The 12,724-nt window shown below is 43.9% G+C and overlaps 1 protein-coding gene across 1 annotated transcript in view; it reads right to left on the bottom strand.

The window, feature by feature from the left end:
* Positions 1-10,689: 10,689 nt before the first annotated feature.
* The window catches only part of cd82b (CD82 molecule b), a 29,481-nt gene continuing 27,446 nt past the window's right edge, over positions 10,690-12,724 (bottom strand). The window contains exons 8-9 of the mRNA XM_037450905.2: positions 12,553-12,636; positions 10,690-12,041 (exon numbers count right to left, since the gene is read on the bottom strand). Of these exons, the coding sequence (XP_037306802.1) occupies positions 11,964-12,041; positions 12,553-12,636 (162 nt within the window). The 3' untranslated portion in view covers positions 10,690-11,963. The remainder of the gene's footprint in view (positions 12,042-12,552; positions 12,637-12,724) is intronic.

Raw genomic sequence — 12,724 nt, 5'->3', positions numbered from 1 at the left:
CAATAACATACTCACTAAGCGAGCGCCACATGAATCAAAATGACAAAGCCAATCCGCCGCAAAATTCTCTCCTGCTGGCAGTAAACTGCTTGCCTCTCTGGATGGGTGGATAGAGGAGTGCAAGCGAGAGGGGGGGGGGGGGGAATTGTGAGTTCAATTTAAAGAAAACAATTCATTTAGTTGTGCAGCTTCGACAATCCCACCTCTCTTTCCTGGTGGTTGGAGTTAATCACATCCTGTATTATTTTGACTCGTATGCTCCTGGTGATACCGGCTTCCACTTCTTGTGGGTGCACATGTGCATCATAAAGGACTCACGGTCGGCGAAGGGGAGGTCAGTAAAAGTCAAGTGAGTGCACTTATGCAGCTGGATGTTGAGTATAAAACTAACCAGAGCCACAACCTAACCTCAAGAGGGTAGAGTATACTCTATATATACCGCTCGCTAGAGGAACTATCCCGAGCGCAAAGGCAGACAACATGAAGACAACTGGCCGGCTTTGGGGGGGGGGGGCGTAAACAGAAAGAATAATGACGTCACGATGTTGGTTCGTTTGATGCTCATCCGAGCATGTTGTTTTAGTCTGTATTTGCTTAAATTAACAAATCATCGTCAGGCAAGTTACGGAGTTATAAAGAGGTGTTTTTTTTAATTCCTGCTGCACATTCGGATGTAATGGAAACTGAGAAAGCTTACTGTGATAAGTGGTGACGTGGGAAGAAAGGCAGGCTGGAGGAGCCAAGGGGTTAAGCTCAGTTCTCCATCCAAGGCCCAGGTGCACCATGTCCCGCCCTCAGGCTGCCAGAGTCTCCATGCTGGGGAGACCTTTAACAGCTTTGGGATGGAAGCACACTATCCCCAGTAGCCTATAAAATACACTGTTCCTCTGCCCCTATTTTCCCCTGTCTGTCTGGCATGTCCTCATAAAAGACTTAACTGGTCTCATCTGACCCCCCCCCCTCCCTGTCCACAGGTGCAGTGAGAATCGATCTGGGCTGGATAGGACGAGGTGGATGACTGCCTGGTCAGAAGAACCTTCCTCCGGGACGTCAAACCTTCACTGGGCCAGAGTCGAGTTTTGTGCATTTCAGATCAATTACAACAAGCTGAATTATGGGGCACATCTACGGTTCTGCGTGTTTCAAAGAGTGACCACTGAGTCCGCAGCTGCACAGTCTAGACAGAAGCTTTGTACAGCAACATGTGGGGGACACTCCCCGGGACGCTCGTGGTTTGGCTTTATTCATCCACTGCTGGGAGAATTTGTGTGTTGTGACCGGAGTGCAGAGGCAGCACGCCGGGATCCATCCCTCCATTTGACCCCTGCCGACCTCTCCCTGTTTTGTCACGACGCGGAGCCTGCAGCCGCTCATCTGACAGGCCACAAGAAGTGTGTGGCCCCGTGGGAAGCCATTAGAACCGGCCCGACTTTTTGTTGTTGTTCTGAAATGGGATCACCTTCACACACAGACACACTTCTTCTTAACCTTCCTCTGGTGTTCGGGTCGGCACCGACCCGTTTCCAAGTTTTAAATGCATTAAAAAACACGTAAATTAGTTTATTGCGTCAAGGCTTTTTGACTTTGTCAAGAACCTCTATATCAACAAAATAAAACAAAAAAAAATGTTTTCATTAAATTATAAAATGCTCTGGTTGAAATTATGACCTTTGTGTTGTTCGGGTCGGTTTCGACCCGGTTATAAAAGTCAGATTATAAAGCAATAATAAGAACCAAAACTTAAATCATAAGTGAACTGTCAGCCAAAACACTGACAGACAGCTCCTCTCCCAATCATGTGAGCTTTAGGGAATGCTCATTTTGAGCTATTTATGCCATTGTCACTAAAAAGAGTCATCATTGCTATGACAAACCTGGAAGGAAAAAAAGTCCAGGGCGACATGTGGAAAGACATTGATGAGGAATACCTGGATGCCTATATTGGTGTTCTTCTTCTTGCTGGAGTGTACAGATCCTGCAATGAGGCCACTGATAGTCTTTGGGACGCATCGACAGGAAGAAATATTTTCCACGCAACAATGTCACTTCAGACCTTTCGCATGATATCAAGAGTCCTCAGATTTGACAACAGAGATACCAGAGCAAGATCTGACAAGCTTGCCCCCATCAGGGATGTCTGGGAGAGATGGACGCAGCTCCTTCCACTGATGTTCAACCCAAGGGCAGAGGTGACAGTGGATGAACGTCTTGTCCCTTTCCGAGGAAAATGCCCCTTCCGGCTATACATACCCAGTAAGCCAGGGAAGTACGGCATAAAAATCTGGGCAGCCTGCGATGCAAAAACCAGCTATGCCTGGAATCTGCGAGTGGCATCCCCGAGAAGAACCAAGGAAAACGTGTAGTCCTCGATTTGACTGCTGGACTGCAGGGTCACAATATCACTTGTGACAATTTTTTTACCAGCTATGACATTGGACAAGAACTTCTCAGGAGGAAACTTACCATGGTGGGCACAGTGAAGAAAAATAAACCTGAGCTACCTGCTGAAATCTTGCAGGTGAAGGACAGGGCTCCACTTTCCTCAAAGTTTGCTTTTACAGACACCACCACTGTTGTCTCATATTGTCCAAAAAGAAAACGGAATGTGATACTTATGTCGACGATTCACAAAGACGCAGCTGTGTCATCAGGAAGTGACAAAAAGCCCACAATCATCCTCGACTATAACAAAAACAAAGGAGGAGTGGACAACCTGGACAAGCTGACTGCCACCTACACTTGCCAGCGAATGACCAGGAGATGGCCAATGGTTGTGTTTTACAACATCATTGATGTGTCTGCATGTAACGCATTTGTGTTGTGGACCCACATCCACCATTTTTGCCACACATGCATCTAAACACACACACATACACATGCATGTTCTTGCACACAGAGACTTTTACTCTGATTTGGTATTTTGGTTTGATTTGCTGGATTGGTTGTTTGTTTGACCTTGCAAATCTATATTTTGTGTTATGACCTGTTCTGCTTTTCATTTTGTGTTTATATTAAAGTTCTATTGCTGAAAAAAATACTTTTTTGCCTTTTTCTTGAAGTAAATATATATGGGTCGAAACTGACCCGTAACACCATAGATGTTACTATAGTTAATAATATTAAAATTAAAAAATAAATAAAACAAATTTATTTAAGAGATGTGTTCTAATAGTGCTTAGTAATAGTCAGGTAACACAATAACCTTTTATTTATTTATATGATTCTGTTGAGGTTCATTTTACCATTTTTTAAAATTGAAATCGAGGGGTATACTGACAAAAAAAAGGCCCAGAGGCCCACACCAAAAATATTAAAACCAATATTTTCATGGATATGGAAGCCTAACAAGGTAACCAAGAGATGAGAAACAAATTGGATGATAGCTAATTGTTTTTAGTGTATTTTACAGCTGATTTAAGACACGGGTCAAAACCGACCCGTTAACATAAGAGATGGTAACAGAAAGCGAACACAAGAGGAAGGTTAATAGGAACCACTTTAGTCTGGCAGCAAATACTTCCAGTCCCTCTTCCGCTATCCACTATCACCGTCTCAACTGTCTCCCTTAAAACCTCTCTCACTGATTCTTCCCATTCATGCAAACCAGCACATTTGTTTCTGTTTTCTGCATCTGTTTTACACGTTCCATACTGCTTTTTGAGTGCGCTTATGCCCCCGAAAAGTAATTAGAAAACACTTGTGCACACTCTCTTGAAAAAAACAATGTGTACACATATGTCCTCAAACTGGCTCCATTAAGAGTTCTGGGGTCAACAGAGCTGAGGGTCTCAGATGTTCTCCCCATGAACTCATCCTTGAGCTCATTGAGCAGAAACATCTGTGTCCCTCTACTTTCCACACACAGCTCTCCACTGAGCCCAGAGACGGATCCTTCAGGACGTGTTGCTGGTGGGCAACACACGTACACCAAAGCGCTGTGTTGAGTGACAAGCACCCGACAGGATACGATGCACTGCTCACAGGCAAATGAAACAAAAAAAAAAACAACAGCAGTGGCCGGCTTCTGTTAATGTGGGCCAGCTGCCTGCCCGTCACATGACGCCACCCGTCCCCCCCCACCCCCGAATCCTCCTGCACGAATCCCCTCTGGAGGAAGGGACGACACGGCCGTGCAAAGCGTCTGATGTTCAAGGATGCGACTCCACAGAGGTGATTGTTGCAGAGTTTGTGGGGGGAAAGGGAGCGAGGACACCCCCCTCCTGCTGTGTAAACATGGTTTCCTCTGTGGAAAAAGGCGACGGACCGGCTGGAACGGGGAAGTGCGAGAAAAAAAAAAGAGCAGAAACATGAGAAGAGGAAGCCGACCGAGAAAGACACAGCAGGGGGGATGCTGTCAATAATTTTCCACTGACATCCACCCTCTCATTTTGATAACACTGATGCATTCATCCATCACATCACAACTTTTTCTCCCAGAGGCATCTGCTGTTTCTCTGCTTCCACTACGTCCCCCCCCTGGTCTGTCCTCACAGTGCCATTTTAGGGATATCCACTGTCTGCTTATCACATCAGGAGAGGCATGTTTTCCACTATTTCAGCCCTGCTCAATAAGCAGCAGAAATAAATGTGCACTCATGCTGAAAGCAAATCCTTTCCCGACTGACAGCTCATTAAATACAGCCAAATTACTTCCAATCGTTGGTTGCGGGGACAGTATAAAAATTAATAAAAGAAGGTGGCTTGAAGATGGTAACATTCATTTAAAAAAATGGCCAACATACTTTTCAAAGAATAGTTGCCACTAAATGTATTTGTGAATTCTTTCCACATCATCATCGTGATCTGTATATATGTGAAGATGAGATGATAAAGAGTGGCAGGATGAAGCACAGGTTCCCCCCCCCCCCCCAAAGGTCAAGGATGAGCGCCCGCAGACAAAGAGGGGTCAATGGGGTGTTGGTTGCACGTTTTCACGCGATGGGGCCCCAACAGGAAGCGGGCTGGTTGTTAAGCAGGAAGGTCTGAACCCCCATGAAGGGGGGTTGCTCCTCTCTTTTATTTTTCCTGTGCCTTTCCTTAATGAGAGCAGCTGGTATCCGATGTAAACAAACTTCCGCTATTGTCCGGAGGGATGAAAACAGTAACGCTAGATTCTCCTCGGAGACGTCTGCGTGGCATGAGATGAAGCTGAGGAGGTTGGACGTCGGAGGCAAAGAGCCGCGCGCCAGCAGACGTTCCCAACACCACACGGGCTCATTCTTTAATCATGATGGAGTCCTGCCAATATGGGAAAAAATCTAAATTCCAAAGGCTGTTTGGCATCAAATGGGACTCGCGCAAGCCTCATCTCTCGCTCTAAGATCTGACAGAGTGACTAATGGGAGCTACTGACGGCCCCACCACCCTCCTCCTCCTCCTCTCTCCCCAAAGACCCCAGAACCAAACACTTTGCGTCCTACGAAGCGGTCTCGAACTTTACATGCTGCAGATCCTGCAGGTCCGGACTGATTTACCGTCTGTCCAGCGAGTCCTCTCCCTCTCTCGACACTCTCCAGCGGCACAAGGCAGCATTCCCATAGTCCTTCGTGCTCCCGGGGCGTGTTCCTGGCACCGAATGTGCAGATAGGATAAATAAATCACCCACAGGCCCTCTGGAGAGCAAAGAAACCGACTGGAACCGGCTGCAGGGAGTAAAGTAGACATCTGGTGGACGAGCTGCAGCCTTTTTAGTGAGGAAAAAAATGACTTAAAGAAAGGATATTATGAAAGGACACAGACTACTGGAGCCAGTCAAACCAGTCCTTCAAAGTTCAACCTTAAAATATGTTTGCTAAGATTAGATGTCACTAAATGTTTACAGCAGAACACTTTGAAATACATTCACTCAAAATAGTTATTGTTACCAAAACATTGACCCACTACTGCAGTAAAATGTCATGTTTTACAGTACAACAACATAAGTAACTATTCAGCAGTATGTGTATGCATAAATACTTTCACAACGTAGTACTTTCATTTGAGTCCATTATGGAAACAGACAAAAGTAGGATAACTGTTGTTAGCAAACATTTCTTCAAGTTTGCACCGATGCATAAAACAACAATGAACTTATATTTAAAAAGCTTTTGATGAGATGACGCATGCTAGAAATGTAAGCTTGCAAGCAATATATACTCCACTGTAGGCTGTATTTGCCCAGACAAACAATACATAATACATATATAAGTACTTTAATATATAACATTAGCTGCTTTTTCTACTTGATACGAAAAGGAAACACATACTGAAGAAAATCTCACACTCTTTCCACATACTGCAGCGTAGTCCACATATATGCAACATATCCGGTTTCCATGACAACGTGAAAAAGTGTGATGTGTAATTGGTAGTGTTTATTGTTTACCTTGGACTCAAGGCTCTCTCCTTTAGAAAATAAGAAGTCATTCCACATCAAAACATCTGATAAAATTGAATGTTTGATAAATACATTTGTGTATCTCTGCTTTCATCCTCAGATTTCACGTCTTTTTATGTTCCATCTTTAATCCTTTAACATCAAACCCCCATGCACCGTGCTCTTTGCTTGCCTTCCTTTATTCACGTCTCCATGCTTCTACTGGTAACCACCGTGTTGAACGTCCCATTGCTGTGAACTGTGGTTAATTTCCTTGTGCAAAGTGAGCAGAATTGCGGACCCAGAAAAAGGGTCCATAAAGGGCTCAAAGCATCTGCCGGCGAGCTCCCAAACACTAATGGATTCGACATTTCACAGCCCCTAAACCCTCACAGACTTTGCGGGAAGGCGCATCAAAGTCTGTTGTGAGTTTGGAGATCCCGCTATTTTCGGCACACTGTATTTATTGGACATTCTGACTTACTAAATCTATTTGTGGCATAATAATTCGTATGACCGTATGGGTATCGGAACGCGCAGGCTACCAGCCTCGTTGGCGAGGTGGTCGGGTTTGTGGTCCACACAGCCATGAAACGTGGAACTGGTGTACAAAAGATTACGGTTAGTGAACACAGATCCTATTAAATACTTTAGCCGCTGTGTTCAGTAGAGGTATAGGGAGAGGAATACACACACACACACACACACACACAACAACCTCCATCTGCTCTTTGCAGCTTTGGCCCGGTGTCAGCAAGACTCTCCAAACGATGGGGCTTGCTTTACGCGTGTGCCAGGGTACAGCAGTGCAGAAGCCTTTGAGAGAGAAGATAGAAACAGAAGGAGGCGGATGGAGCGGGGAAGCGAAGGAAAGAAGAAGAAGAAGAAGAAGAAAAAAAACAAAGAAGAGGCGAGAACAGCCATCCGCAACAAATGTGCTGCCAGGCTTTTGTATCAAGGTGACAGGTGCATTATCATAGGTTAATGAGAAGCCCAGTGCTGACTGCAGCTCCAATCAGGGCAGCCCGGCCTCCACTGCCGCCCTCATTCATCAGATCAGACATAGACTCCCACTCAGGCACACAAAGGTGCAGTGGGCCTCCTACTCTCTCTCTCTCTCTCTCACACACAAACACACACACACACACACACACACACACACACACACACACACACACACACACACACACACACACACACACACACACACACACACACACACACACACACACACACACACACACACACACACACACACACACACACACACACACACACGTTCAATGCAGAGACAGCTCATCGTGGCTCATGAAGTATACTGATACAGTATTAAGGTTCAGTTTGGTATACAAAAGATTACGGTGTTATGACAAAGTGGTGATGGGCACAATGACGGATGATTGACACCTTTAGCACAGCCCTCAGGTGTGATCAGCAAAATAAGCTAACTGCCGCTGGTAGAGTGTGTGATCACCCTGATTCAGACCTTTTACTTTAATTACTATTGAATTACTCTCATTTCAGGGACCAGACGTGTTTTCATGGGGGGGGGGGGGTAGTTGTGTTTTTTTGTGCGCTCTTTCGTCAGCCGAGAAACCAGCAGTCTGATGGGAAGAAAAGATGATGTCATGCAGCGTATTGCCAGGGAGACGCACATTTGTCGATCAAATCTGATCACACACCCTGGAGGTCAAATCACTCAGGTTTTAATTAACTCAATGTTTTTCTAAATGATATGGATGTAACTAATAATGACTTTCATTATCAATTAATCTGACAATTAGTTTTTCTCGATTTCTTATTATTTCATTAAAATCCCTGAAAATAATGAAGAAATTGAATTGACTGTTTCCCAAATCTAATGGTGAATTATTCAAATGTGTCAGACCAACAATGTAAAACGAGATCTTATAATCATAAAAGAAAATACATTGTTGACATGGACATCAATTATTGAGATAGTTGAATATTTTTCATTGTATTAGTTGGGTAATCGACTAATCATCTCTTGTAACTTTGTCTTTGAATATATAATGGAGGAATGTGTACGATTACAAAACCAGACTTTGAGTTACAGGAATGCAACACTGTCCAAATAATGAAAACAGGTCCTTACTAAGAAAACGTATTCATCTCAACCAATATATTACATTCTCAGGATGGATGCAGCAAAGCCTTTCAAACCAACCTCTGATTCATGCACCTTAAGCTGTGAGACAAATGTAATGGCGAGTTAAAAGGTAAAAGAATGGAATTTACTTTTTAAACTTCTACCAATGGAAATATTGCTTTCTGTGGAAGCTCTTTTGTGGAATTTGTAGGAAATGGGCCCACACTCGGTCTCGTTTCATCTCTCCGGGCTCACAAACTCGTTCGACGAGGCGCTGCAGCTGCAGCCGAGTAGATTCCAGAGGCCTCGACTCACCGCCGGCCGAACAGGCCACACGGAGAGAAGAGCTCGTGCTCATCATACCGGATACAGGAGGGGCAGGAGAGAGGAGGGTGGGGGGGGTCTGAGGGTGATCCGGGCTACAATTCTTCTTCGGGTCCGAGCTGCTGGGCAGGAAAGGAGACTGAGGACACCCGGCTGACCTGCAGCCACTCGCTGCCGCTCACAGGAACAATTCAAACAGCTAAGGGAACTGGGCTGATGGCCTCGTACTCGCTGTGACTCATACATGCTCCATTTCTGACAAGAGATCCTCAGGTTCAGGTAAACTGCAGCAGACAGTGGAAAATCCCTGCTCAAAGTTTTATTCCACACATCTATCGGGTGGATTTTTGTTATGACTCCGGAGAGAGCTTTAAAAAAAACAACAGGAAAGGCAGCGAGGGTCTGTGCGGGAGGAGGAAGGGGCCATCCAGACGGGTCAGTGTGCAGGTGGAGGTGGCGTCCATTGTGGGGGGGGGGTCCTGCTCAAACATGTTGATGACACAATGTGAACAGGATGCACGAGAGGAAGAGCAATAGTGAGAGAAAGGACGTCCTGATGCATGGTGGTAGAAAATGCATGTATGCCCTTTGTTAGGAAAGTCTTATTCTTTTCACTCCGGGTTACTTTTACTCTACATGTGAACCGAATATCTTCGTTATTCATACTTTTATTTAATTCTGTCTCAGCGGGATCATCATCATCGGTCCCACTTCCTGCGCCCTCGACTCTCTGACTGACAGCTGTGTGGAAAAAAGAAAGAAAGAGAGGAAGCAGTCCTTGCTCATTAAGAATGACACCCTGCCTTCAGCCCTACGCAGTTTTTCACAGCCTGCCTTAAAGTATATATATATATATATATATATATATATATATATATATATATATATATATGTATATATATATATATACACTCACACAGACACATACTGGGCAGTTTCTGTTTCCCTCAATGATTCAGCTTCAGATCTTTGTCTCAATGCTTTCGTCAGTCAGGTAGTTAAAAGAATAGTGAAATAAATCACAATCACAATCCTTCTAGCCAGGGAGAATTGGGTACTAACTCATATGATGTTGTTATGACACCCAGAACCAAAAAAGGTATATAAAAAAGGATCCAGTGCACTCCTCACCACGCTTACCTCTTCCATTAAAAACGTTTGGTTGTGATTTTACAGTTATCATTTTCTGTCTTGCGCGTCATAGCGTGGTTGTTGCTGACTATGACTAAACATGAATGGAATGTCAACAGGGCGTATCAACAATGACCGTTAGTGAACTTTGTTCTTTGCCACGTTGTCCATTTGCCTGATGACCCTTTCTTCAGTCCAGGAGCGTGTTTGGGAGCTTTAATCCAGACTGTGGAAAGGCTCTTCCTGGAGCCCAACACTGTGTTACAGTGAGAAGTTGATATTTGGCGCCTGAAGCACTGAGCATGACCAACGCTCCCTGATGAGATGTGGCTATATTGAGTTATTTGAAAAGGGTCTCCTGAGGGAACACTAAACTGTACTTATTACACTGAGGTTAATAATAGTTGGATAGAGCAGCGTTTAGTGCGTAATTAAATGACGTGAAACTCTTTGTTCTTTTCTGCCACGGGGGAGGTCAAACTAAAACAACAGAATACACACAAAATAAGAATACACAGGGAAATAATACACATACAAATTAAATGAATAGGCTGATGGGTGTGAAACTAGGAAGGTAATGAAATAGGTCATTTCTCTAGGATGAAGCTTATGATTAAACTTGCATCTTCAGAAAATTGGGCTTTTACTCAAAATGCATCTCTGCCTGAGCGTTTGGCTCGTGAATATAAACTGCCATCTTCTGGTGGGGTTTGGAACAACATCCCAGTTACCAAGAGGAAGCAGTTCTACAGCAATGATTGACACGGACTCTACGGGGTTAGGGTTTATTAATGAGCCTTGATAATAAAAACAAACATTTAATTTTTTCAAACATCTTACTATATTCATTCTACTAAACAATATTCTTTTTTGTAAAAGTGTAAAAATATCTTAAACAGCCTTCATTTCTCATTAAGATACATTAAAGTTTCATTTTGGTAGGCCATCAAATATATGCTAGGTGTTTTGACCGTTTAAAAAAAAAAAACACTTTTTGCTCTCCTGTTATTCAGGTCAGCTATAAACCACATAAAAGTGCAATCTGTGTACTAAATTATCCACAAATTCAGCAATAATAGCATTTTATAATGAAGTAAAGGGACTGACATGACGAGAAGTGGGCAGGGGAAAGTCAAAGATTTGATAAAATAGCTGCCTCTGGTGTTGCAATTACTACAAGCTACGTTTGTCCGTAAAACTCACGCAATGTTAAAGAAATAAAAATACAGCTTCAATAGTGATGACGCCTTCACTCTAAAAAGGATTCAATTTCTCAGATTCCAACCCAAATCGTGCTGATTAGCCACAACATTCTGTACACACCATAAACGACTGAGAGGAAACAATAGCACTCTTAAAACAAGAGCATAAAACGTTGACCAAGCCCCGGAGCGCCATGTTCCCTCACCAGTCATATATAAACAGATGTAAAAAAGGAAGGCAGGATGACATGAGACTATAAAAATAGAAAAGAAATACTCGACACATACGCACACTTACTTCAGGCCAAGTTAGCCATTTTCCAGAGCTACAGTCAGACACCTGGGAGGAGGTGCAGACACGACAACAGATGGAGGGAGGGAGGAAGTAGGAGGCATGATGGTGGGAGCACAGGGAGGTTAATATCAGGGCTTCTGGGTACAAGGAGCTGATGACAGAAGCCAGAACCTCCACCGCAGCAGCGCTGCCCCTCTCCTCCGCCCCAGAAATACCAGCCGCGGAGTCACAAAGTGGGATTAATCCGTCCACCATGCACCCACCCAACCACCCACCCGCACCCCTCTCGTCTCCCAGTGTCCCAAATGTCACTAAAGTGCTGTCGCTACTAAACAAACATTTGCGTTTTATCAAACCAAATAATGAAATAATATTTTCAAAGTCAATGAGAACAGCTGGTGTCCTTGAAAAAAAACAAACATGAAATGATAAGACAAGAATGTTCCAATGAGTGTGTCGGAACTTGATTGACAGGTGTCTGTGTGGAGAAGTGAGACAGAAAGAAGGGGAGGGAGTCCATCTGTGTGTGTGTGGTGTGAAGCTGGCTCAGTACTTGGGTACTTTGGTATAATCCTCCTGGACGACACTCTTGCAAAGACACATGGAGAGGATCATCCCGAGGAGCTGCAGGAAAAACAGACGTCAGAGTTGTCAGTTGAAATTGATCCTCGCACAATAGGCCACAGAATTGAAAACTGGGGGCCGCCGTGTTCATCATTGCACGAGTATGAACGAGGTTGTTCTTCAGAATAAACAGTAGGAGACGCTACCTCTCCGGACAAGGGTTATCAAACAAGAGCAGCAGGAGAGAGGGAACATTAATGTGGAAAACAATGTAATAGTTACATTTGGATTTTGTGCATACGTCATCACTGCAAACATATTAGATGTTTTAGTCTGCAAACGCATTTTACTTTATTGAAGAATAAATTGAGATCATGGGCTATATTAAATATAAATTAAATATACTTTTGTACCGCTAATGGAAGGATGCCAGCCTTCACTTTGAAAAGGTGTTGAAACTAACAACCATGTTCTTTTGCCCAACATATTAATATATATGAGACATTTCAATTGTAGCTCGAGCCCCACACATTTTATATTCTTTTAGGGTAGTGCGGGGAGAGATAGATACCTCTATGACTCCCACACTGACACAGATTCCCAGAATAACTCCACAGTTTTCCAAGAGCCATTTCTCCACACTGGTTGAACAGCCCTAGAGGAGAGAAAAAGACAGGGAGAGAGATTTTTAAAAAAAACAAAAAACCATGGAGGCCAAAGTGTGGAGGGGAGATGAATGGCTA

This window comes from Pungitius pungitius, chromosome 6 (assembly GCF_949316345.1).
Source record: "Pungitius pungitius chromosome 6, fPunPun2.1, whole genome shotgun sequence".
Classification (NCBI taxonomy): domain Eukaryota; kingdom Metazoa; phylum Chordata; class Actinopteri; order Perciformes; family Gasterosteidae; genus Pungitius; species Pungitius pungitius.
The sequence above is the reverse complement of the archived record's forward strand: the minus strand, read 5'-3'. Positions and strand labels throughout refer to the sequence as shown.